The following is a 26443-nucleotide window of genomic DNA, read 5'->3' as shown; positions in this document are numbered from 1 at the left end:
CCCCGGAGCATTTAGGTGGACCAGGACTGTCAGCTCAGTTAGCCTTTGGAGCATATAAGGGCAAGAGGGCACGTACTGTGTCATGGCGCAAAAGGCCCATTCATAGTCGAATGAAACTGTGTGCCTGTGGCACCCAGGGGTCCCTGGAAGGGCCTCTGCTGTGTTTATATGCTGGTAGAATCTAAAGCAGCAGCATCAAATATTTGCAAGAAAAACTAAATAGGTCAAAATGGGCAGATTGTTTTACAGCCCAAAACACGCCTTCATTGAGTTGAGTGACAGCTGACATGACAGGCCTCTGTTACGGCACTCCTTATATTAGGACCCCAGAGAACCAATGGGGTAGAACACTCCTTATATTAGGACCCCAGAGAACCAATGGGGTAGAAGACTCCTTATATTCGGACCCCAGAGAACCAATGGGGTAGAACACTCCTTATATTAGGACCCCAGAGAACCAATGGGGTAGAACAAACGTTCCGTCCTCACTGCATGTTATACTTTGCTAGTGCAATTCATTCACAGTATAAAATGTAAACCTTCATAAAACTAAATTATTAAATAATGAAACAGACTCTTAGGTTAGGTTTAGGTGGGCTTCCCCGTGGGAGGTTAGGGTGAGGGTATGAGATGGTTAACATCGGTAGACTGTAGACAACTTGACTGCGTGTACTGTACGTGCGTTTGATTTGTGAGTTATCTTGGCACAGTACCATGGGTGTGTACGCATAACAAAACCATGATGCTTCTATGCAATGATTGGTATGAAAAACATCATTGAAGCTGAGAAGTGTCGGCTATGTGGTTGACCCGCACTGTGAGAAGATGAGTTCAGATGTGTACCAGTGCCACTGTCTGCTATTTTGTTTAAAGCTGCATTACACCTCAAGCAGACTGAAATTATGAACCCTTTTGGGTGTTATTTTGTCCATAAAGTGATGCTATTCTTGTGTGATCCTCAACACAGGATTTGATATATCCAGACAAAAAGTATTAATATTGCCGCCACCACCAATAACCATGATAATACAGCAGCTATCTGCACCCGGGGAAATCACTTTGCCAGCTTGTGAATGTGATGGACATTTCCATTAATATTTTATTTTTGCCACGGACATGCAAAACAAGATCAATGATATTACCAGAACACAAATGTATAGCCTATAGTACTAATTGACTCTTGACGTGTCATAGTGTCTACTCTATTCCACTGCGCTACACATTTTAAAATAAGTAATTTATCAAAACTTATTTTTGGGGAAAAGCCGATCTACAAGCTCACAACACATTACGGCATGTTGTGACCTTGTAGATCAGCAATTGTCCTTTCTTCTTAGCCTATAATGACATGCCCAAAATTGGGATTTCAGGGTTAAAGTAGCTATATAGTTACCCAACTTACCCAGAAAGACTGGGAAGTTATCCACTGTATACTGGTGGCCGTCCTGAGACAGGCATTATATGTGGCATAATACATGGTCCAAGTATATTCCATGTTTGGGATTTCAATAAATGGGTCTTATACAGTAAGTAGGCTACAGTTGCAGTCCGAGAAAGGGACACTTAGCTGCAAAGGTGAATGGGTGCGCATTATACTTAATATTAGGTTATTGCAGATGGCCTTCCAGAGGACAGTGTTACTTGGGGACATGAGGAGACAGGAAGTTTTACAGGCTAAACTAGTTTTGTTTGTCAACGTAGCTTAAATAGTTGGTGTCAGTTCATTAAAGTGTGTACTCTAGGTTGATGAGACAACTATGCAATGGAAACATACCTGAGATTCAAAACAGATAATTAAGTACATGATGAGTGATTCATCATTCACTGCTTGAATGTGACCAACACCACAAGGAAGTAGGAAGTAAGGATCGAAGGAAGGCTGGGGACTATTGATTTTCTCTTTGGAAGTCATCACAGACACCTGACTGAAATATGTTTTGTAAAAACCTTCTCGTCCACACCCCTCTCTACACCCCTCCTCCTCCTTTGCATGTCTCATGAGACCATTTCAAACAAGGAATGCACTGTGAATAATCTATCGCAAAAATAAGCACCAAAAGCTGGGGCCAGCAGAGAGCAATTGACTTAATGAGGACCTTCCAATACATTTTGGTTTTAGCCTGTCTAAAATAACAATGGATCTGTTGCGGTTAGATGACTGATGAGCTCGCTGCTTCTCATGGGAGACAGACAACAAACGTTCAGTGCAAATATGTGAATATGGGTTGTGTTCCATGAACTTCAACCTTAACAAAATGTGCATCAAAAGTGGATGTGGTTTTCCATAGCCTACTTTGGGTAGTAATTTTCTTTGTTTTATTTTTGCTCTCACTGTTGGAGAATGCACCAGCCTAAATTGCTGAATATACTGCTTGTAATGCGCATGAGCATTACGAGCAGTATATTCAGCAGTTTCTTTATAATAATGTTCTGTACCTTTAATATTATGAAAATGTTCAGTATCTTATACTTTATGATAAAGTTCGGCTTATATGACTATATATATAAGGAGCAGAGCTCTGCTGAGAGGAATAGTTGCGAGGTCTGCATTTAAGAAGAACTCAGTATGCTGGCAATATGACATGAAGGGACAACAGAACATTATCATCTGTTGCCTAATATTGTGTACATAAAAAGGGAGTATCAATAAGTCAAGAAACAGCACTATAGATTTGTCAGTAGCTGGAAGGAAAGTCTGAGTACAATGTTTCAGGAATAACTGCACTTTTAACTTAAGGCATGACTTGTGATTTCATAACCATTAGCTCATTGAGGGTTGATGAGAAATGGATGAAGGATCATCTTTTCTTTGAAAAGCGTGTGCTCAGTGTTTGAATGGGTGACTCTGAAACGTCATGACACTGTACCATTTGTGTCATACCCACACTCATGGGTTAGCCGTGCTAGGCATGAACTAAAATCTTACTTATTTGGAGGGGAAAATGTGGGACAATATCAACAAAACAACGTAGCCTAGCATTTGTATTGAATGAGAGTGGGACAGAAAGTTACTGCTTTAAGGTATAGAAAAATCACACCTGTGTGAAGTGAGGGGCGCTCTTATCATCATACATCATCATACATCATCTCATTCTGGCCAATCACAATTTCCGTCCTGACCTTTCCATTTATTTTCTGAACTCACTTTTATCTTCAATATGTACGTTGCTCCAATCATGCCATAGCAATCAAATCATTGCTATGGCATAATCAGCCAATCACAGCCAATGTTTGTGTTTACACATTAGTACATACAGTAGATGCTCAGCAAACCAAATAATCTGGCCAATGGCACGTGCAACCCATGCCAATGTCAATTTGTTATCACATCAAATTAATTGAAAACATTTGAACCAGCTCAATCAAAATAATTGCTGTAGCCTACAGGCTTGCAAGTCAAGCTCAGCCCTTTAATATCCACGCACACACACACACACACACACACACACACGGGGATGGTAATTCAGCTGTGCTCGATCTGTTGCAAATTAGAGAGTGCATCTCCTTTCTCTCTATACTAATGCAGCATTTCCGGACCCCCTTGTCTCTATTCCTGGATCACAGTGAAAGATGGTCCATAGCAGTTCTGTGGTTCTGTTCATCACTGATACTGTAAAAGCCAGCTCTATAGGAAATGGGTGTTTGTGCACTAATGTCGATGTAGATTCAAAAATGTTTTTTAAAATAGTAAAAAAGGCAAAGTAGTTTAGGGATAAGAGGCTTAGCAATTAGCATGGACGAAAATAGAGCCCTCTGGCTGCAATGTTCCACAAATATTGCCAGGAAACACCTGAGAATGTTGCTATAATATGATATATTAATCATCTTACAGAGTAGTCCCTCTTAAATAAACTAGCACACATTAAACCTTTCAGCCCTGTAGATCCATTGTACATATGTTCTCTCTGAGTTACAGAGTTCACGGGAACAGACTGGAGATAAGCACTTCCACATGTTAGCTCAGCATCACTCTAATACAAGTGTAAGAATACTTTTATCCGTACTTAGACATTGCATAGCTTGCAATATGTTTTTAAAATATGAGAACAGATGACTGGCCTGGGCTGTGGTCAATTTATCCCAACTGGATTTGGTAATCAACTGTTGGTCACTGACAAACAGGATGTTGTCTAATGCTTAATTTTAGACTATACTCCATGGTACGACAGTGACCTGTGGGTCATGGGAAGTTTAAAAACAGTCTGCACCTTTATTTTATATTTTTTATGGAGGGACAGACAGTAGGCTGACAGGAAATGTGGAGAGAGATGGGGGGATGACATGCAGTGAGGGCCGTCGGGAAACTTTTGTGCCTCCTGAGACACAGCATTGGGAGAGTCAAATCTCGAGGCATGCATGCATCCATGCAAAGTAGCTGCCATAGCACATGTTATTACTTTTTTATTTACTAATGCCAAATAAAAAGTTATGTCATACTTTCACAAATCTTCAAAAGTTAGCAGATCTAGTATCTACAGCTCACTTGTCACGCCGCAACATGAGCTTGTAGATCATGTGGTTGTTAAAAGTCCTAAAGCACACCTGGACTTGTCTGACGGCACGCCACCACTGTTTGTGAACCACTGCTATACCCACACTGGTGGGCCCGAGAAACCCTGGACCAGGTCAGCTGACATGAGAGTGTGCAGCATCGACCATATGGATCTTCCCCGGTGGAAGAAAGCTATAGCTATGATCCAAATCCAATACCCAGTGGTGCCTGGACACACTGGACAGTGGACTTTACACAGATGATGACCCACCACAACATAATCTAATGTTCTCTCTATCATTCACCACCAGTATGTTTACAAACACAAGATACTGCTTTGACGTGCAATGTCAACAATGTCCACTATTCAGTGGAATCGGGTGAAGGGCATGGTTCACATGAACACTAATGAGCTCATAGCTATTTTGGATTTGCACTTAGATAAGGAACAATAAGTCAACACAAACACACTGTATTAAAGTACGACTTCACCACTTTTCAACCTATCTTCATATAATTGGTCCTCACTGATGTTCATGATCACAGACCACTACTCGGTCTGTGTCTCATATAGGAGGGCTGTGTGCATGCAGTTCAGAAACACGTTTTCCAGTGACATCATCGTCAGGTAGATTTATTATAAACAATTTATTTAAAAAAATTTTTTTAGCTTTGTATTATCGTGAGAACGATGGCTTTCAATATTGCATTGTAACTATTTAGGAATAGAAAGCCTGCTGTTTCTATTAGCTTGGATTCCCCATCGATGATGTTACTGGAAGACGGGTTTCTGAATTGCGCACATCCCTCCTAGACACAGACCGAGTCGTGGAAAGAAATGTGTGGTAAATGTCTGTCTGTCTGTCTGTCTGTCTGTCTGTCTGTCTGTCTGTCTGTCTGTCTGTCTGTCTGTCTGTCCGTCCGTCTATCCATACAAACATAGTACATACATACATACATACATGCACGCACGCACGCACGCACGCACGCACGCACGCACGCACGCACGCACGCACGCACGCACGCACGCGCACACACACACACACACACACACACACACACACACACACACACACACACACACACACACACACACACACATACATACTAGTACATCATTCCTTTAATGTCTTAAAGGAACTGAAACTGTGTCAAGATGTCGTCTGCCTACTAATGGTTCTGTTTCCAAAGGTCATTCTCCCATAATGGGTGTGTGCCACATAATGAAGTCAGCCCCTGTATGTTAATACCCATATCCGTCCTTCCTTCACAGGAAGTAAGGAAGGAAAACCTTCTCCCTGACACTTTATCTTGTATGCTATATAGAACATTGCTTCAGTAATGCCAATCAAACATTATCTGATAACCATGTGGCACTGTCTTCTAGGAGGTACAGTACAGAACCATACTAACTGTGGAAGACCAGCTGACACTATGGCCAGTATCATATTTACGGTTAATAGATTGTACAATTATTTGTATTGATTTAATATACTGTACAAACAAAACTAAAACAGACAAACAGCACTGCCATACATTGTGCACATCTTTCATCTGACCAAATCTGTTTACACCTATCCTTTTAGGTGGTCTTTGAAGTCCATATTTTTATGAATGTCTGATTCTCTCCATCTGTATGATTACAGTTATCTTATTAAGCCATTTCTTGAAGCAAGGAGGAGAGGATGATTTCCATCCAGCAGAATTATTGTGTGGCGTTTCAATGTGTTTCTGTGTGTCTTTAGGCTTCTCGTCCGGGCGACGGGCCTCACCCCAATCGAGCCCCTCTGAATATCAACCACTACGTCAACAAGAAGAGTGCAGCTGAAAGCATGCTGGACGTGGCACTGTTGATGGCCAACGCCTCCCAGCTGAAGGCAGTGCTGGTCCAAGGACCACAGTTCTCCTTCTATGTCGCCGTCATCACCCTCATAAGCATCTCCATCTGTCTACAGATTGTTGTCGGTGTTCTGCTCATCTTCATGGGTGAGACAATGCATTCCCTATGACTTTTCATATAGGCTCTGGTTCCTGAACCAGTTCCGGGACCCAATTTCTATAAGATCTGAATGTGGGTCTTTGAGGCCTAAACACGACTACTTTTATCCCCATCAACGACAGGGCTTTTGGGATGGCTGTGTCGGTTGTTGTGCAACATTGTTGCTCGACAAAATATGAAATAGGGCAAAGTATTTAATCAGAATAATCAGTTTAGTCGATTATAATAAATACATTGATTCATTGATTGCGACCAAAGGTCACAGTTAACTATGGAATCGCGCATTTCCCATCAGTTGGTCTCATCATGTGACATCATGTGGAGACCCTGATGTCATAGTGCGACCTGCTGTTGCAGTTAAGTCCATATATGCAGATCCCTGATGTCATCCCTTAGATCTCCATATATGGATATATGTCAGAACCTGTTCTGAAATTCCATATGTTGATCCTTCCCCATCCATTCTTCCTCTTCGATGTCTCCCTTTTGACTTGTACCTGTCCATTCAAATTTGAAACTCTAGACGGGCCTGCCTCAAAGTTATTTGCGCAGCCGCGCCCGGCAGCCGGCGAAAACTAGAGTTCTCAACAGGCCATGCAACCTGTCCCTTCAAACTCTAGACGGGCCTGCCCCAAAGTTATTAGTGCAGCTACGCCCGGCATGCCGGCGAAAACTTGAGTTCTCAACAGGCCAACCTGTCCATTCAAAATCTAGACGGGCCTGCCCCAAAGTTATTAGTGCAGCCACGCCCGGCAGCCGGCGAAAACTTGAGTTCTCAACAGGCGAAAATTAAGGCCCGGTCCTACCTGGGCCTTACTGGTATATAACGTTATTAAATTAGGGGGGGAAAATGCGCTTCTCGATTTGAAAAATGTATCGATATAATAATCGCTAAGAAGATTTTTCAGCTTTACTGTCCAGTGTCCACCTTCACTTGACATTTTGTTTGTTATTGCCCTCCTCCTGTCCACCGGAGCTGTTGTTTTTAGGGTTCGCAAATAATCGGAATTGGATTGGGAACAAAAAAATGTTTTATATTATAAAAATATTATATCCATATCATGATATTAGACTGGATATTGTCTGTGATTTTGGATATTGTACTATTGTGATATGGCATAAGTGTATCCAGGGGCGGCCTTAAGGATCGGGAGGCCCTGTTCATGACGTCATAATTTTAATGTGCACACACTGGCAAGTGGGAACAATTACAATTACTATTACTACTACTACTACTATTTCTTTTTGACATACAAAACAAAAAAGAAACTATTGAAACATATATAAGGCTGCCACAACAAACAACCCATTTCCTACAAGACCCTGGCTGCAACCAAGGCAACGGGCACCTGCCACCGGGTCAGGGTTCACTGGGCTTTAGTGCTGCTGTCAGCACTGGTGGGGGTGGGGGCTACTGGGAGGCGAGAGAGGCTAATGGGCTGCGTCTGCGAGCATGCATGTACTGTATGTGATTGAGTGTGTGCAAATGCGTATGTTTTGTGCCACTACATGTACTAGACAAAAAAAAGGGCGTGAACCAAAAGAAAACATGTAGCCTACTAGACAGAAAAAAGGCCATGAACCAAAAGAAACATGAACAAAAAAAGGTTATGTCAAATATGTGTTGTTATAACTGTCTCATTGTATTAATATTTTCCTTAAACCATGCACCTCATGGTGAAACCGTATGTTTATTTATTTCAACTGATAGCTTTATTGTCACGTCACAGTTTCACAGGTGTAAAGGAGTAGGTGAAATTCTTTGTCGCACAAGCTCCCGTCATTGCAGTTTCAAGAAAGGTGGAAAGAGATAGAAAAAGAAAGAAACAGAAAAACAGATCAGATTTCAACATGGCAGTGTGAAATATACAGTATGCATAAGGTGCATAATAGATGCTACGTCTGCTCCTCTTTTAACTATACCTCATCTATTTTTAACCATGCGCCTTATGTATATCACACTCCCCATATTGATATCTGACCTCTTTCCACCTGTCTTGAAACTGCAATGATGAAGCTTGTTCGACCATTATTTTGCCCACTTCTTTACTGTAAACCTGTAATGTGATGTGACATTAAAGTTGTTTTTTGACAGACTGAACATCAGGCCAGTAAAGCTGTAATTTCCATATTCCATTTAAAAGAGAATGATAGCGCTCAACCTGCATGTGAGCATTTGTAGAAATAAGAAATGTTAGGATAATGAAATCACAACGTAATTAAAACCAATTTTATTTAGGCCTTAATTAAAAACATTGAAATGTCTCTCCACACCAAATCTCTTACCGAAAATAGCTGATCTAAAGCTCACGTGTCAAGACGCTGAATATGTGCCTATTTCTGTCAGATGTTTGCCTATTACTGTATATCACGCCCAGAGCAGGGATGCTAGGGCTCAAGTGGTTTTAACGGGCACCACATGCCGATATGTGCCTCTCTCTATGTATCAGGAAGCTCAAATCCAGTTGACGTCAAAACGTCCAAGCACGTGAGTTTAAACACACATGATGATTACGCTGTCTCTCGCATTCCCCCCTTTGATCATCCATCCCCTAATCCCATTTCTGCCACAACTATTCCAACAACATGTGCCCCTGAGCCCCTCCATCCCTTTCTCTCTCCTCACATACTTCCTCCATCTGCTCAACTATTCTCAACATTGCCCATATTGTACGCCCGCCCCCCAACGCACACACTTTTCCTCTCTGGTGACTCCAGTCCCGTCTCTATTGGAGTCAGTGGTGCATGACGTGAATGGCCTACATACCACCACCCCACCCCACCCTCAGGCAGGGGCAGTCACACAGGTCTTTGCACAGTTTAACCTCTGCTAATTTGCCACACACACACACACACACACACACACACACACATGCACACACGCATGCACACACGCATGCAAACGCACACTCGCACATATAATCATCGGATCACATCACATGATGGCTGCAATTCACCGGTGTTTTTGCTCTGAATTTACTGGAACAAAACATTGAAAGGAAAACAAAAAAGGTAGTCTGTGTATTTTGGTTCAGAGCATTTATCACTTTTCCACTTTTCTGCATATTATATTATATCCGTGTACTTCTCAAGGGACACACTTGTACACAATGTACAAAACAAAACACACGCACGCATGCCCGCACGCACGCACGCACGCACGCACGCACGCACGCACGCACGCACACACACACACACACACACACACACACACACACACACACACACACACACACACACACACACACACACACACACACAAATAGTATAAACTATATGTATCTGCCAATACAATTAACAGCCATCTGTTTGTATGCAGTGCTGAACGATAGGCAAGTCCTTTCGGAAATCTTAGTGTCAACACCGGTTACAAAGACAAACAAATTCAGTAAGAGAATTTCCCTTGAACCTCTGGTTCCCTCGTCGCTCCTCGCCACATTCATTATTCACATTTATGGGTTCAGTCAGGGACATCTGAGGTCCCATACCTACACTACACTCTACACTACACAACACAACACACATACTGCGTACAATGTATACACAAATACACTTCAGTCGGCCCAGGCCGTAGTGTAACGGTCTGGGCACCGGACTGGTGATCCAGTCGCGGTGTGCCGCGGGTTCGACTCCCGAACCCGACACGGCCTTTACCGCATGTCATCCCCCCATCTCTCTCCCGTTTCCTGTCAGCCTACTATCTGTCCCTTAAAAAATCAATAAAAGGCGTAAGCCGCAAAAAAATATCTTAAAAAAAAAAATATATATATATATACACTTCAGTCAGGACAACTGAAGAATGGATGGAATATATATTTATTGAATATAAAATGAGCAATATAATTATTATGGTTTGGCGATGTATTGGATCTGCTTTTTAGGTACTCAGATCAAGCGCATCAGTCCCGACCATAGGGACTCTGAATCCCCCATACCTAAACAGTAGATCCAAAACAACAGGTGGTAGCTGGGGTGGAGGTGGGTGAGCAGCAGGTTTGTATACAGCAGCACGCTGATACAGCAGCAGCAAGAAAGGAAGCAGTAGGAGAAATGCAAACCTCTGGTTAAAGTAGCCGGTATGAAGATGGAGCGAGTGTGTGATTGGCTGAGTGAATCATGTGAATGAGAGCGTGATGCTGAGGCGGCCCAATTAACGGCCGGCAGCAACTGCACTGAGGTTCCCTGACTGAACTTGCTCTGCGCATGTGTACGACAGGCACAAATGCTCATATACTTTATCTTTTTTCTACACCCATACAGTATCCACACTAAAGAATTTATGACAGGCAGATGTTGGTACGTACAGGGAATTCCTCCCTGACGCTCCTCCGACGGTGCCTTAGCGCCAGCTGTAGGTTTTTCAGCTGTGAGACATCCTGGCCTTGTCCCTTGCTCACCAGATATAGTGACCCTAGACTCTGCATGGCAGGGGCTGAGGGCCGTCCTCCTCCCTGAGCCAGGCTTGCACCTGACCACATACCTGATGGTTAAAAAAGCGTAGGTTGGTGTTGGAACCTCTCGGGCCACTTCCGTCAGGCCCACTTCAGCCAGTATAGGCTACCTAAATACCAGCTGCAGGGTCATCAGCTGGGAGCCATCCTTCACTGATGTTTCGCCCCTTTAAACACCAGAACATCTCAGGATGGTGGGGCAGCGGTCATACTATACATATACAATGTTTCTACACTACCCATTATATACAAGAATAATATTAATAATACACTTTCTTTCATGACATGAAATGCAGCTCAAAGTACTTTACAGAGCATTAAAGAAAACAAAGAAAAAGGCATGAAACAACGACAACAACAAGACAGTGAATCAGTGGTTTCTACAATGTTTCTACACTATCCACAGTATAGGCAATGTTTACTGCCATATATACAATGTTTCTACATGGCACACATCTACTCTTATAGGCTAAAGACATCCAGTATGTTGTTAAGTGAAAACATTGCAAGTGTGTGTGTATATGTGTGTGTGTGTGTGTGTGTGTGTGTGTGTGTGTGTGTGTGTGTGTGTGTGTGTGTGTGTGTGTGTGTGTGTGTGTGTGTGTGTGTGTGTGTGTGTGTGCGTGCGTGCGTGCGTGCGTGTGTGCATTCGTGTGTGTGGCGTGATTTTGTCCTTAGTACGATGGAACCTGAATGATGAACACAAGCACTGGAGGCTGGACGTCCTGGAGAACGTGGCCACATGTCTGGTGTTCATCATAGTGGTGGTCAACGTGTTCATTACTGCCTTCGGCGTCCAGAAGCCCGGCCACAGTGGCTAACAAGAAACCTCAAAACACACTCAGGTATTCTCCCTTGATTTGTTTAGTAACCACCTTTAAGCCCCATTTCCAAAAATACATCTAAACTATTTAAAATGAAAAATATAAAAGTTCATAGTGAGTGAGTCAGCAATTATTATATTTTATGTTAAATTTTCAATAACATCAGCTGGGTTAAAGGCCCAAACAATGATTCTAATGGGAAACAGATGTGCAGCCCCACCACTAGAAAGATAGAAGACTAGAAAGACTAGATAAATAAATACCAATGTGGACAATGTTTGTATTCTCCAGTTCAGTGGTCTGCAACATGGGGTCCGGGGACCCCCAGGGGTCATTGAGGAGGGGGCTTCCAGCTAAATGAATGACCGTTATTACAGTAGCCTACATATAATGGCTATGCCTACAGTACATACATACTGTACACTATGCTGGACCAATTGACTGTATTGTACAAAATCATGTCTGACAATAAATATGTTATTAGATTGTGAAACCAGAGATAAAGATCTTATCTAAATGGGGTCTGTGGCTAATGTAAAATGAAATTGGGGGTCCTTGAAATGAAACTAGTTGATAGATTCCGGTCAACAAGACAATAGTTTTTGGGAATTGGTAGAATTACGGGGCCTGTAATAGGCTTCAAATTTGACTGCAACCATTTATATAATTATTTGTATATTGTTAAAACTCTTTAAGAATATAATACACTAATCAACTGTATATGGTTAGAACAATCCCGTGATCGGGGCTTTAAGTAGGCCTAATCATTCTTAATTTACTCCCTTCCTATTTTTCTCTCTCTTTCACTCGCTCTACAAACAGGGCCTTGTGCTCCTATAGAAATTCATCCAATCAGCAGGTTTCCCATGTGCGTTCATCTCATGACCTTACCAGCCTCCTGACCTCTCTACCTGACCTACAAACACACTGACCTCTCGAGGCCCCTGCAGAAACTTCCACTGGCAAACAAGGCAATACACAAGCCCACTGCCGATTGTTTAACATGGAATGCCATTGTGCACCGCTGCGCTGCTCCACCACTGGAGAGAAGGAGAGGGAACAGCAGGAGAGACAGAGGGGTCTGGTCACGGTGTGAGTGAATAACAGGGACGTTTGTTTATACAGGCCAAACAGGAAAAAGGAGATAAGAACAACAACAAGCGTGGACATGTGACATTCACCGTCTGTCTCCTGCCTTGCCTCTGAGTTACCCCGACTCCGAACACTGTACAGCTGGTCAGACAGGAGTCTGCATGGACTGCACACACGCGCCGCACACTTAACACACACACACACACACACACACACACACACACACACACACACTTTACAATTTTCCTCCCAATTTCTAACACTAAATCGGGTTAGGGGCTGACATTGTACTCAGCAGATTTACAAACTCACAGGTTTGCTATTTTTGGTGTGCGAGACCGGCTCACAACCTAGTATAAATCAGGGATACCTGTAACTCCAACCATAACCTAAGGTTTATAGGACTTAACTTCTAAAATGCCTAACCCAAATACCTTTTAACCATATAAAACAACCATTTATCTTGAGGACCAGGAAAGTTGTCCTCACATTGTCTATTCGTCAAATTCCCTCATACAAGTATAGTAATACAAATAGACATGCACACGCACATGCATGCGCACATGCACACACACACACGCGCGCGCACGCGTGCACTTACACAATTATGCAAATGAACACAGGTAGACATTTTTAATCGCATTCATGAGGTCAGGGCTAGACGTCTTTGGCCTTTTCCAGACAGCTTGAGCCACGAGGTGTGATTGATGCGCTGAGCAAATGTATAGAGAGCAGGGTGTGTCCTGTGACTCAAGACTCTCACCCAACTCTCACCATTTTTACACTATACCAGTATATACCGCTCGGCCACAAACGTCATAACTAACATTCAATTACAACATTGTTTGGATGTGCCATGTCTCAGCTATGAGAAGATTTCTGTCTGTGGGTTCTCTGACCCGGTGTTTGGTGAGTCAGAGACGCAGGATGGCACACATCCAAGCGCAACTACTTGTTAAAATTGAGGCCTTAATTAGACAGTGTTTCAGCACTGTCAGTGAAACCTCAATTAACGCCAGAGCATCTGATACGCTATTTATATAGTTGGATGGTTTAAAACAACAATAGTGTTGTCTGTTTGTATATGTTTTGGACATAATTTATAGCCTATTATACACTAATTACAGGATACACCAGATATGATCTTGGTAAGCCACCTTTCAGATCACAAAACGATGTCACAATTTTATTCTCTTCCTTCCCCTCAACTTATCATTGGTAACCGTGGAAACAGCCAGACGGGCCAAGATCCAGATTGATGACACACACACGCGCACGCACGCACTCACTCACGCACGCACGCACGCACGCACGCACGCACGCACGCACACACGCACACACACACACACACACACACACACACACACACACACACACACACACACACACACACACACACACACACACACACACACATGCACGCACATGCACACACTGTGTTGTCTAGGGCCTACTGCTCTTGCTATCTCTGTGCAGAAGTGTGGCAGACTGGCTCTGTAGGGGTCTAATATCAGCGGTTCCCTTTGCCTATATTATTTATATGATCAGCAAGAAGTCTTTTGAAGTAGGATAATTAATAATTGTCTCCCAGGATCCCTGGTGATACTTGCAACAAACCAACCCGCTTACAATTTGTGTAAGTGATTTCTGTTGCGGTGAAATAATTTATTCAACCTTGACTCATATGGCAATAAACAACTCAATGTTGAATCTTCAACCAAATACTCCCCCAGCTGTCAAATAAATCCTTGAGAAATAAGCTGCATATTTTACATGTTGTCCTTTTGCATTTTGCTCTAGCTTTTGAGGATATTCCATTGCACCTGATTGCTCTCAACAAAGCTTAATATCAAAACATCATTGTGTGATTCACTGATTAGAGGACCAGTGCCCTCTAGTGCATTGGTTGTTGTTGTTATCAAGCACTGCTCAATGTTTTATCATTTCATTGGTTGTTGTTGTTATCAAGCACTGCTCAATGTTTTATCATTTCATATGTTTGCAATACAGCCTGCCAACTTGCTCTGGTATCAACTTGGAAGCTAGTTGTCTTCAATACGTATGAATTTAAAATGTATAACGATTGAGACAACTTTCTTCAGCACTGTCATGACAAGATAATGTTGAGAACAATAAGACTGCAGGCAGTCAGTTAAGGTTACCACTTACCAGGTAAGTACTGATAACACCACATGGTGATGAAGTGGTTAAGTTAAGTTGATAGGTTAAGTGCAATGTAGTCAATACATTTGAAAGCTCCTGAGCAGAGTAAGGCACTTGAGTTAGGAGAGCTGGTTGCTGAGTATTTGAAGAGACATGTCAATAAAATGTATGTTGTAACTGACAAAAGGACAAGTTCAATATTGATTTAATTCTAAGAAAATACCATGCTTACTATATTGTTGTCAGACATAAAACATTAGGTAAAAAGTAAGTATAATTCTTAATACAGTATAGTGATGACATTGTACAATGCAATGAGTTGTGAAACAGTCTGAGAAATGGTTTTAGGGAATTTATTTCATGGCATTTGGCACAAACATCCACTTGGACTGAAAGATGAAATTATTAGATTAAAAAATCAAACATCACTTTCATGACAATCTGACACACAAATGCAAGCACAACATGGATACATGTCCAGTGGATAATAAAATGTCTTCTGACTGAACTTTGATGAACAAGCAGAGCTGCTAACTGTCGTTTAATAATTTTGCTCTCTATATTGTAGCTCTGCTAGTATGAGAGGTTAAGGCATAGCAAATACGCATATTTTGTGGGCCGTTTTCCCCAAAGAGGTTTGTGCATTTGCATTCATATTGTAGGACCTCATTTTCTCTTGGATGTCCTCAGTGTAAGAAATAATTTTGTATTTTTGCTACACTTCCCAGTCCTGCTGCAGAGCAGTGAAGAAATTGATACAGTAGCCCTCCATGTCAGTGAATGCAGAAGCCATGCATCAATTATGTTCATTATCCCTTCATAAGTGAACATCCTATCTCATAATTAGGGGAGACTATTTTGCATCATTTCATAATGACTCACCTCCATAATAGAGCTTGGCAAGGCTAGCAGGAAAGCTGAAACAGCTCAGAAAGAACATTGGCCATACAGTACGTGACGGAGAACATGACATATACCATGCTGGCTAAATGGACATAACGTTATCTATATGTCCCTTTCCAGTGTTGAAATGGAAGAAGGGATTAAAGACGTGAAAGTGGCTTCCCCAAGTTAATCTTAATGTATACATCATTGCCTAAAAAAATAGTCAGTCATCTATAACTTAACCACGTACACGTATGACCATTATCAAACTAAAGGTAAACATTTCCAAAAATCACACCTGTGTGAAGTGAGGGGTGCTCTTATCATCATACATGTAACATGATTCATCATACATCATCACATTCCGTGCTCAGCCAATCAAATCATCATAGTCTGTGGTACAAACACACAAAGCTGTGCATAGGATGTACCTCCTAGACCCACTCCCACTCAGTGTGCACTGCACAAGACATGTGATCAGTACAGCGGATTGCCAGATTTGCCTCTGACACACAAACTCACAGACACATTTCTAGACAGCTCACCTGCTACGGAGCCACATGGTAACAACACGCCGGTAGGCACCTTTGCCAGAGCTCGAACCCGTGACCCTTTGTTTCCCAGAAGGCCTCTCTCTAGACATCTCTGCCGGCTTGTGATGAACCTTTTCATCACATCTTTAATTTATTTTTGCCACAGATATACAGAACGAGTGGTCAATAATATGACCAGAGACACATATACCTACTAGCCTTAATGGACACCTAATGTGAAATTAGGTGTCTATTTTAACATGCTACACAAATGATAGATCTTCTGCATTAAATGAGTGTCCTAGCTTTCTAAAGAAAACCTGGATACTGTCAAGTCGGCCACTGTACAGTTTAGCATGGACCAAATCAATTCCATGTTTGGGATTTCAATAATTGGGTCTTATCAGCACAGTCAGTGTTTTCATCACACGTTGATGATGAGCCCTAGTAGAGGCCCAAACGGGCAACATTTTACTCCAATTGGCCAATGGGGGCACTATATAGCAATCGATTGAATAGCTTATAAACTAACTAATAAACTTTGAACAAGCATAACTCATGCTCCGTGTGACCTACATGTGTGTGTGTGTGTGTGTGTGTGTGTGTGTGTGTGTGTGTGTGTGTGTGTGTGTGTGTGTGTGTGTGTGTGTGTGTGTGTGCAGACTTATCTTGTAAACCACAGGACAGATCAGCGGCTCACATTCAATGGAAGTCAGACTGTGCTGAAACTTTGCCAAAAATATGGAGTTGTCAAAGACTGGCCACATGATGTCCAAGATCCACATGACAATTCTCATTCACAATGAATGGAGAATGTACGTCATATGTGTCTGAACAAATCGACATGTTACATCATGATGATACGATGATAAGAGCGCCCCTCACTTCACACAGGTGTGATTTTTCATTTGCGCTTTAGGGGACAGTGGAGAGACAAGACAGACAGGAAAGCTGGAAAGGCATGAGAGAGATGCAGTAAAGTGACTCAGGACGGATTCTAACCGGGGTCAGCTGCAGTAATGACTACAGCCATAGCTATTTAAGCCTTAAATAGCTATGGAGTTACTGTTGTTGAAACAACAACAACAAATACTTGTCTGATAAATCGCTTGATAGAGAATTAATCTCACATTCCACCAGCAAGTGTGACCAGTGGACTTTATAGTAGGATACCTGCATGTGCATGCATGCATACAGTAGGCCTAATGCTGTTTCCATACATAAGAGGTACACATAGATGTGTGGTTCTGCTTGACTTGTATAGGCTAATGGTCAAAGTAAGATCATCATGTCTGAATACTACTGGGAGGGGAGAGGAGAGAAGAAGAGCAGAGTAATGAAGAGATTAGAGGATATGAGGAGGGGGAGAAGAGAAAAGAGCAGAGGAGGCTGAAAAGAGGGTGAAAGAGGAAATTCTGCTGACTCATTCATGGCCCATCCATCTTTATTTGACCCTCTTAAGACTCCCTCCAGATTTAGCCCAAGGGAAGGAAAACCTTACATCTATTGCTGTTGGATGACCCATACAACAGATTTTAAGGGCAAACAAAGGAGATGTTAGAATATGCAACGTTGGCTGGAAATACCACAGACTAATAACTAATAAGAGTACTACTAGTTTATTTACACAGTACAAAAATGTAGTGTCAAAGAGTTGTACATAAATCTTACCACAGGGTGGCAGTGAAGGCAACACTGCAAATTAATGCATGCACAGTTGCACACATGTAGGCCTCACTGGTAAAGGATGCCTATTTCCATTCTTACACGTTTTAATTTAACTCCAAGAGTGTACAAATGGAACCAAATGGATCCATAAGTAAAGTCGTAAAGTAAAGTAAAGTAAAGTAACTGATAGGACATTAAAACACCTCAAATAAAGATGTACAGCAATTTTAGATTTTGGTGGCTCTGCATCAAGTTAAACCTTCCTGAGAGCAGTCAGTGAGCTGCTTACATTTGTGAGATGTTATGTTACCGGGAGGTCCATCTTCAACTCAGCATCCGATTCCGTTTCTGGACCACCATCCATCACAAGCTCATGCACTCATGCACGAACGCGTCGCACACACCTTGAAGTGAAATAGCCCCTCTCTGCAACTGAGCTTTATTTTATGGGGCTGTCAAATAAAGCCTGGAAAATCAGCAGATACCTGTTGTCTTTTATTTTTTTTAAACACTTTATTTTGATTTTTATTGATGAATAAATGAAAAAACATGTGTACATTTTGTTGTATCCGACATGTAAATATCCCCCCCTCCCCCCCAATCAAGGTCAGAACAAGACAAATAAAACAAAGACAGACAGTACAAGACAGTAAAAGTAATTATTAAACTAGTTTTGAAAGTACTGTAATGAACATAGTAAGAAGAAAAAAATAATAATAATAAAATAAAATAAACAGCATTTTCCATCAGGGTATGGTATCTAGGTTACATACATTGTATCCATCTTTCAGTTTAGATAGTAAATTGCTCTATATCCAACTGTCTACTTACTGAGGGCCTCCAACCAGAGGTCGCCCAATGTCAGGTTTAGTGTGAGGTATCAGATTGTACAAGGGAATATGGGTTTAAGTGAAAGGTATACTTTCTACAAACTCTATGAAAGGGGTCCAAGTCATAATGTATCTATCTTTAGAACCACTACGGTTGTACCTTAGTTTCTCTAGGGGAATCATGGAGAGAACCTCTTTGACCCACTGTTTGAACGAGGGAGGTTTCCCCGACTTCCATTGTCGAAGTATCAATCTACGAGCCAAAAGCGTTGTGAATGCCACAGCGTTTGCCTGAAGACCCGTGAGCCGTTCCTCGATTGGAGACACCCCAAAAACAGCAATCACCGGGCAGGGGTCCACCGTTCCACCACATACATAAGATCAGTCGCCAAGTACAAGAAACCCTGAGGGTCCCTTTTGTATCATATTTTCCATTTCACCGTATGTGGCATGGGTGAATAATCATTAGATTTCTTTAACTTGATAACTTATGTTTAAACTTGTTATACTTTATTTCTTAAAGTATTAAATTGCATTAACCTTTCTTTGGACAAAATAATGTTGAGAACAATAAGACATGACATGACATCAGGCGGTCACTTAGTTTATTAAGTTAACAGGTAACACTGCCTGGTGAATGAAGTGGTTTATGAAACACTTGAAGTGTGATCGATATTTGAAGATAGGTTAAGTGCAATTTACCATATTCAATAGATTTTCTGCAAGCTAATGGTGAGCTGGTTGAGACATGTCAATAAAATTAGTCAAAGGATAAGTTGGATACTTAATTCAGGTTGAATTCAAAGCACTTGTATGCTTGCTATATCAATATTGTTCATTCCTCTCTTAATGATCAACAGTTTACATATAATTGATCCAGTCAAGCATTATACACTCAAGCAATGAGTTAGCACATGGCGGACTGTTATATCTCTTTATATAACAGCCATGACATTCTGACACACTTGCAAAGACAACATTATGAATGTGTGTCAAGTTAATCATGTTTTGTCTTCTGGCTGGAAAACGATAAACAATCAAAGTAGCATTAATTCATATGTATAGTTCCGTAAGATTGCACTCTTATATAGGTATAGGTGTTTGGTAGTATAGGTGTTTGCCATATTTTGTGGGCTGTTTTCCCCAAAGGGGTTTGGTTAATTTGCCTTCTCATTTAGGCCCTCATTTTCTCTTGCATCTGTCCTCAGCACAGACATCATTACGTCTTTTACTCCACTTCAGTCCTTCTGCAGAACAGTGAATAAATGGACCTGTAGCCCTCAACAATGTCTTATCATCTGTGAACGCAGAAGCCAGGGAAACATCTAGTTGCAAAGATAAATGAATCAACAACAGCACAGGAAGAGGAATATCCATATAGTCACATTCATTTGAATACTTCGATCCCTTAGTGCGTCAACATCGATTGATATTCTGGAATTCTTTCACCCCTGTTTTGCACCATTTCGTATGACTCACCTCCATAATAATAGAGCATAGCAAGGCCAGCAGCTAAGCTGAAACAGCTCAGAAAGAACATAGGTCCTACAGTGACGGAGAGAGAAGTAAATTACTTTTGCACAATGCAAGCTAAATGAACAAAATGTGTCTGTGGGACCTACACACAAGGCCACATGTTGGAGTGGTTAGCATAGCTCAAAAATCAGCTTGACCACTTTAACAGTGTACATCCGTGACATTGTGATGTTTTTTCAAAGAAATGCGTGAAAAGAATGGAAAGCTTTTGAACATTCTGAAATATTTTAACAACACAAATCTTGTATGGGGTCCATGGCACAAAGTATTTTCAGGTGGGGGCATGCAGCCATATAAATCAATTTGGAGGTCCTTGACATGAAAATGTTGGAGAACCACTGGCCCAGAACAAGTGCAACAGCACAGTAGCACACACAGAATAAGCGGCTTCTCTTTTCTTTGTGCAAGTCTCATGATTTGGGAGCAAATGCCTCATTAGCGCCAAGGAACGACGAATGACCCAGTTCCCTGACTGACATTAACCTTTGACCTATTATTTTATTTATATAAATAAAATAATATATAAATAATATAAATTATTTGAAGTAACCACTTCAAACACAAATATACAAACACATATGCAGTAAAAGTAAACAATAATAAAAAGATATATATATATATATATTTGTAGCAACCACTTCAAATATAAAAGCACGCTTTAAAAAAGCTAAATGTATGTGGGCGTAACTACTATAAGGCATATAAGCTAAATATGTATTTTCTGTTCATCATTGGTATAAAAGAAGCACAGCACTATAGAGAATCAGTTTTTCCCATTCCTATTGTTCCTGTTTTTGTTTTTTTCTGTTCCTTTTTTCCCTTCTATTATTTGAATCATTAATAAGGTGGGCATAATAAGCTTCGACTTCAGCCCAAACCTTTTCAGTCAAACTGTAATTCTGTAACCCTCATTCTGAAATGTACTGTACTGTAAATGACTGAGATAAATAAACTAACTAACTAACCTAGTTGATCTCCGCTTATACATCTGGAGACATCTGACATTCAATGAAGGTGATAAAACTGGGTCGAAACAGTTCAGAGTTTTAAAGAATAACTGCATGGTAGAACCTATGCAAAGACGGTCCTATTCAATTTAGATGTCGTCAGCAGTGGTCGGCAGTAACTTTACTTGAGTAGTCTACTAACCAAGTCTGTACATAAAGTAAGTAAATTTTTTGAGCATATGTATTTTACTAGAGTATTTGTATTTTTGGATAGGCATGACTTTCACTCCACTACATTTCAAAAGCAAATATTGTACCTTTGACATTTCAAGGAATTAAAAAGGGACATTATGACGTATTTGGAAAATAGTGAAAATAGCAGATCTGCTATTTTTCAACATTATCTATATATTTTTTGAACATTTTTGAAAACATAAAGTGAATGGCTAAATTTGAATACCGCAATGGATTGATATTTAAAAGTAACCTTTGACTAGGAAAATCTATACTCGAACTGGGGTTGAGTACTTTGTCCGCCGCTGGTCACCAGATGTATCGGCGGGAGGAGAGCTCCGATAGCGTTGCCAGGCGAGACTAACGTACAGTAGACTAACGTACAGTAGACTAACGTACAGTAGCCTACCACTGACTGTTTAAAGGAATGTGTGACAGAGGCAGATGATTTGGAAGGGAGCCACACGTGAGCTCAATTGACCCACAAAACCACAGCACTGAATGTAATTGGACCATGAATGGTAGTGCAGTGCAGCGCAATGGGGCCTGCAGAGGGGACGTTTTGGGGTTAAAAGGTTCAGCAGACAAATACGTTTAGTGAGGAACAAAGCTTGCTTCGGCTTAAAGAGGCTTATTTGAGGCTGCAGATAAGATCAGAGAGGGGTACAGAGGTTCCACCTCCCACCCACGCGAACATGCGAGCATGCACGCACACACACACACACACACACACACACACACACACACACACACACACACACACACACACTCTCTCTCTCTCACACACACACACACACACACACACACACACACACACACACACACACACACACACACACACACACACACACACACACACACACACACACACACACACACACACACACACACACACACACACACACACACACACACACACACACACACACACACACACAGAGAGAGCACACAGCACATTATGATTACACATCCATACCTTAGAATTATATATGTTTTGTTTTTTGTCATTCATACACATTATTTATTTGGTTATGTATTTTTCTTGGCTATTACCTTAAGGCCTGATTATATCACTAGTATAACTTTACTTCCTCATTTGAGATGAAACGTGATGGTACAGTAAGAAGAAATATGGGAAATAGAGCAGATATACCGTTATTGTTGAGCACATATCTCTGTCGGTGGACTGCCACAGTCTTCGTCCTTTTTGGGTCGGCCATCTCTAGGAGTTGGAAGATAAATGTTAGTTAGTAAGAAACACATAATGTAACTTGTGCAATATCCAACATACTGGATGAACTATATGTCCAGGGATCTTAGATACGATTAAGGCTGATTTATAAATGTACGGGCTGTTATTGTGCTAGTATAGGAAACTGTAGAGAAGAGATGTATAGTGTGATTCGCAGAATGTGCCGTAGGATTGTTTACATTGGATAGACTGGATAAAGTTTTTAAACAGATGCCGAAACCTGGTGACACTACTCTAGTAATATGACACAGTAGCCTATTTGTAGTCGAATAGAAGGATAAATATTTGTCAGCCCCAAAGAAACCCAAAAGATTGTGTTTTGGGGATATTTGCACAACTAACTGACCAAAAAACAAACAAACAAACAAACCCAAAACACACTGAACCCTGGATATCTGTGCGGTCCCGGGACCTGTGAGTGAAGCCTATACCTTCACATCTACTTGTCAGTGTTTTCAAACCCCTACTCTAAACAGCATTGTACCTCTGAGTGTGATTCTAGAGGGCAGGCTACAGTAAACATCTTCAGCATGGATGTGAAGACCTCTGTAGAATTCCTGACATGCCTCGTCACCCTCCCTCTGCAGGTAACTTAGCAGCTCAGACAATCGCATCTCAGTGGCCATGATCAGGTTCCTGAACTGTATGTAGGGGGTGAAATAGTGAAACACAAATAAATATATTTCATTTTGTACTTTCTAAATGTAAAACAATTATAATAATACCCGATGCACAAGCTCACAAGACATCGTGAAATGACGTGATGCAGTACTTTTACATCGGCTATATTAACAATTTCTTTACATAATTTTTTCGCATGACATGCGAAAAGATCTGTTCTTCTTTTCGATGAGCGACACCATCGTGTGATAGAGAATATTTTTTTAAGAATGCAACATGGATCACGTCCAACCCAGAAGTTATCTCAACTGCTTTTTGCATTGGGTTTTATGTAAATAAAGAAAATAAGCTCAAATATGTGTGACAAGACAACACAACATTTTATATATAGGTAAGTTAGGTATAACTAACTTTATTCCTAAAAAAATCCCTATGTTAAAAAAGCATAGGGGGCCTAGACCGGCCGAGCGGTCCAGGCACCTAGGCTGGTAATTCAGCCTGACAGCGTGTCGCGGGTTCGAGTCCTGGTCCCGATGACCGTTGCTGCGTGTCATCTCCCATCTCTCTCCCCCTTTCCTGTCAGACTACTGTTAATCTATCAATAAAGGCAAAAAAGCCCCAAAAATATATCTTAATTAAAAAAAAGCATAGGGGTCTATATAGGTCTATATAGGCCCCCTATCCTTTCCCCCCTCTATACCAAAATAACTTTGTCCCAGAATAGAGAGGCCTAGGGAGGAAAATGGAGGACCCTTATATGAACAGGTCTAGCAGATTTTGTACTTTCCTTGAACTGTACGAATTCTGCAAACTGTCAATAGCAATCAATCAAAACGGTTCATCTGGTTAAGGATGTTTGTTGGAGCCATCCCATTTGTCAGCAATTTGAGCAGCCATGTGTTAAATTAATCACCCTGTGGGCTTCTTTGTCACTGAGGATCTGAGGATGGATTCTGTTCAGCTGCAGGACCAGTCTGTCCAAGAGGTCAGTGTCCATCCGCTGGTCCGAGCACAGGAACTCAGAGTCCCGCTGGAGCCGCTCTTGATAGCCATCCAAGTCTGTCCAGGGAAAACCGAAACTATGAGGTAAGTGAGGACAGACTTAAGGGCCCAATTCCAATGGTTCACTAACTTGGTGCACATTCATTCACGTAAAGTCCTCTAGTCTAGGGCTTGAGGGCTGTCCTGTTTGAAATCGGTAAGTCAGTGAGGGCCTTTATGCACACTTTCGGAAAGTCCACATCTATTCAGACTTTGGATAAGAGAATAACTCACAGTTCATAGCGTTACCAGGCAGGGGAATTCTCCAAACTCCAATCATTTTAGTATGCAATATTGCATTGCGGTTAGCACGTCAACAAAGAGCAGTGCTTTCTCACCATTCTCAAAGGAAATGAGGTATAAAAAGGGACACGACACACGAGATAAGTAAATACAGATTATGGAAATACATTTTAACAGTATCAAGTTCATCTAAAGTCCTTGTAGAAAAAGTGTAGCCTATAGTGTTTAAGTGGATATACTAGCTGTTTGTGGGGAAGCTCAGTTTGTGTCAGATATGTGTCACTGATATGGACCACAGATTTGGACCCTCTTGTAAACAAGCGTAGCCTAATGCTTTATCAGTGTGTCGTTGACAGTAACAGTCTTTGAATTGAATTGTGCTTTCATGTGAAATGTAACCATTCTGCAAAATGTTAATAAATACTTTAATCAAACCAATCAATCATCAATCTATGTGAAGCGCCTTGGATATAAATGCACCATTTAAAACGGATAACTGGCGCCATCTTCTGGCGGCACTGAAAACAACAAGGGAATGTGCGTTCTCTGAAGTCTGTTACTAATGGTTCTGACGAGATACCAACTTTCTCCCGATTTATTTATAGTTGGAGAGGGGAAATCGACTCGCTGAGAAATGTGACACTGCTATTGAGGTAATGCCCAAAACCAAACTCTGAGTTTGAAGCTCAAATGACATGACAGTAAAAATCTAAGATTAAACAAGTGAGTGAAAGTGAGTGAATTCTGTTTTGTTTCAACAATATAGCTGCCTCAAATCATGCCATGGTGACTGTCTAAAAATATATGAATACTTATACTACTGGAGTCACTCTGGGCTACTTCTACTCAGAGAGTGGACTTACAGAGTGCCGTAAAGTGTCAACACCAACCTGTCATGCCGATCAACTTTTTAATCGATCGCCTCTCAGGCAGCCTGCCTTCCCCGCCGGGTAGAGTTAGACTCTATGGAGTAGATAGATTCAGTAGAACGTCCAGCTCTTCCTAATGGCACGACCACACACACACACACACACACACACACACACACACACACACACACACACACACACACACACACACACACACACACACACACACACACACACACACACACACACACACACACACACACACACACACACGTTCTATTCATAGGATAGGTTCTACTCCCATCCATGTCACTGCTTCATTTAGAAGTTATATTCAACTTCAAGTGAATTGTTGACCTCATGCAGTAACAGCTAGCTTCAATTTATAAATCACATATTATTGTTGTTTTAATGTTTAGCTGTCTGTCTTTCTTTCTCTCTGCCAATGGTGTCAGAGAGAGGGTGCTAAAACCAGAACATTCACACAATAGCAGAAAGAGAAGTATAGTATATTCAGAGGGTGGTGCAGATGGCCGTGCGCATAATGGACACATAATGGGAGGTGAGCTTCATCTCCCCAGGAATCGTATGAGAAGTGATAATTTATGTGGTCAAAGCTCACTATATCGGCCTGGGCCATGGCTCAGTGGTCCAGGCACCTTGGCTGGAAATCCAGTCTGGCAGTGTGCCGCAGGTTTGACCCCCGATCCCGACGGCCTTCATTGCATGTCTTCATTGCATATTACTCACTGGTGACAATTCC

General features: G+C 41.5%; 2 protein-coding genes across 5 annotated transcripts in view; one reads left to right on the top strand and one right to left on the bottom strand.

Annotated features, from left to right (window-relative positions):
- The window catches only part of LOC310862410 (ninjurin-1), a 15273-nt gene extending 2635 nt beyond the window's left edge, over positions 1–12638 (top strand). The window contains exons 2-4 of the mRNA XM_083770308.1: positions 6238–6478; positions 11621–11787; positions 12589–12638. Coding sequence (XP_083626434.1) covers positions 6238–6478; positions 11621–11763 — 384 coding nt within the window. The 3' untranslated portion in view covers positions 11764–11787; positions 12589–12638. The remainder of the gene's footprint in view (positions 1–6237; positions 6479–11620; positions 11788–12588) is intronic.
- A 6082-nt stretch (positions 12639–18720) lies between these two features.
- LOC310861618 (caspase recruitment domain-containing protein 19-like) lies at positions 18721–25831 on the bottom strand. 4 transcript variants are annotated; one of them, XM_083769136.1, is made up of 6 exons: positions 25702–25831; positions 24441–24586; positions 23391–23547; positions 22808–22876; positions 20417–20482; positions 18721–20262 (listed from the first exon to the last, which is right to left on the bottom strand). In XM_083769136.1, the coding sequence occupies exons 1-6, from the start codon at positions 25706–25708 to the stop codon at positions 20120–20122; spliced, it is 588 nt and encodes a 195-aa protein (XP_083625262.1). In that variant the 5' UTR covers positions 25709–25831; the 3' UTR covers positions 18721–20119. The 4 variants fall into 4 exon arrangements, with proteins under 4 accessions (XP_083625262.1, XP_083625263.1, XP_083625264.1 ...); XM_083769137.1 differs by having other exon boundaries at positions 18721–20235; XM_083769138.1 differs by having other exon boundaries at positions 18721–20184.
- Between the last annotated feature and the right edge of the window lie 612 nt (positions 25832–26443).

Source organism: Protomyctophum parallelum, assembly GCF_964188405.1.
Source record: "Protomyctophum parallelum genome assembly, chromosome: 7".
NCBI classification, from domain to species: Eukaryota; Metazoa; Chordata; class Actinopteri; order Myctophiformes; family Myctophidae; genus Protomyctophum; species Protomyctophum parallelum.
Note: the sequence above shows the minus strand (reverse complement) of the source record. Positions and strands in the feature narration are given on the sequence as shown.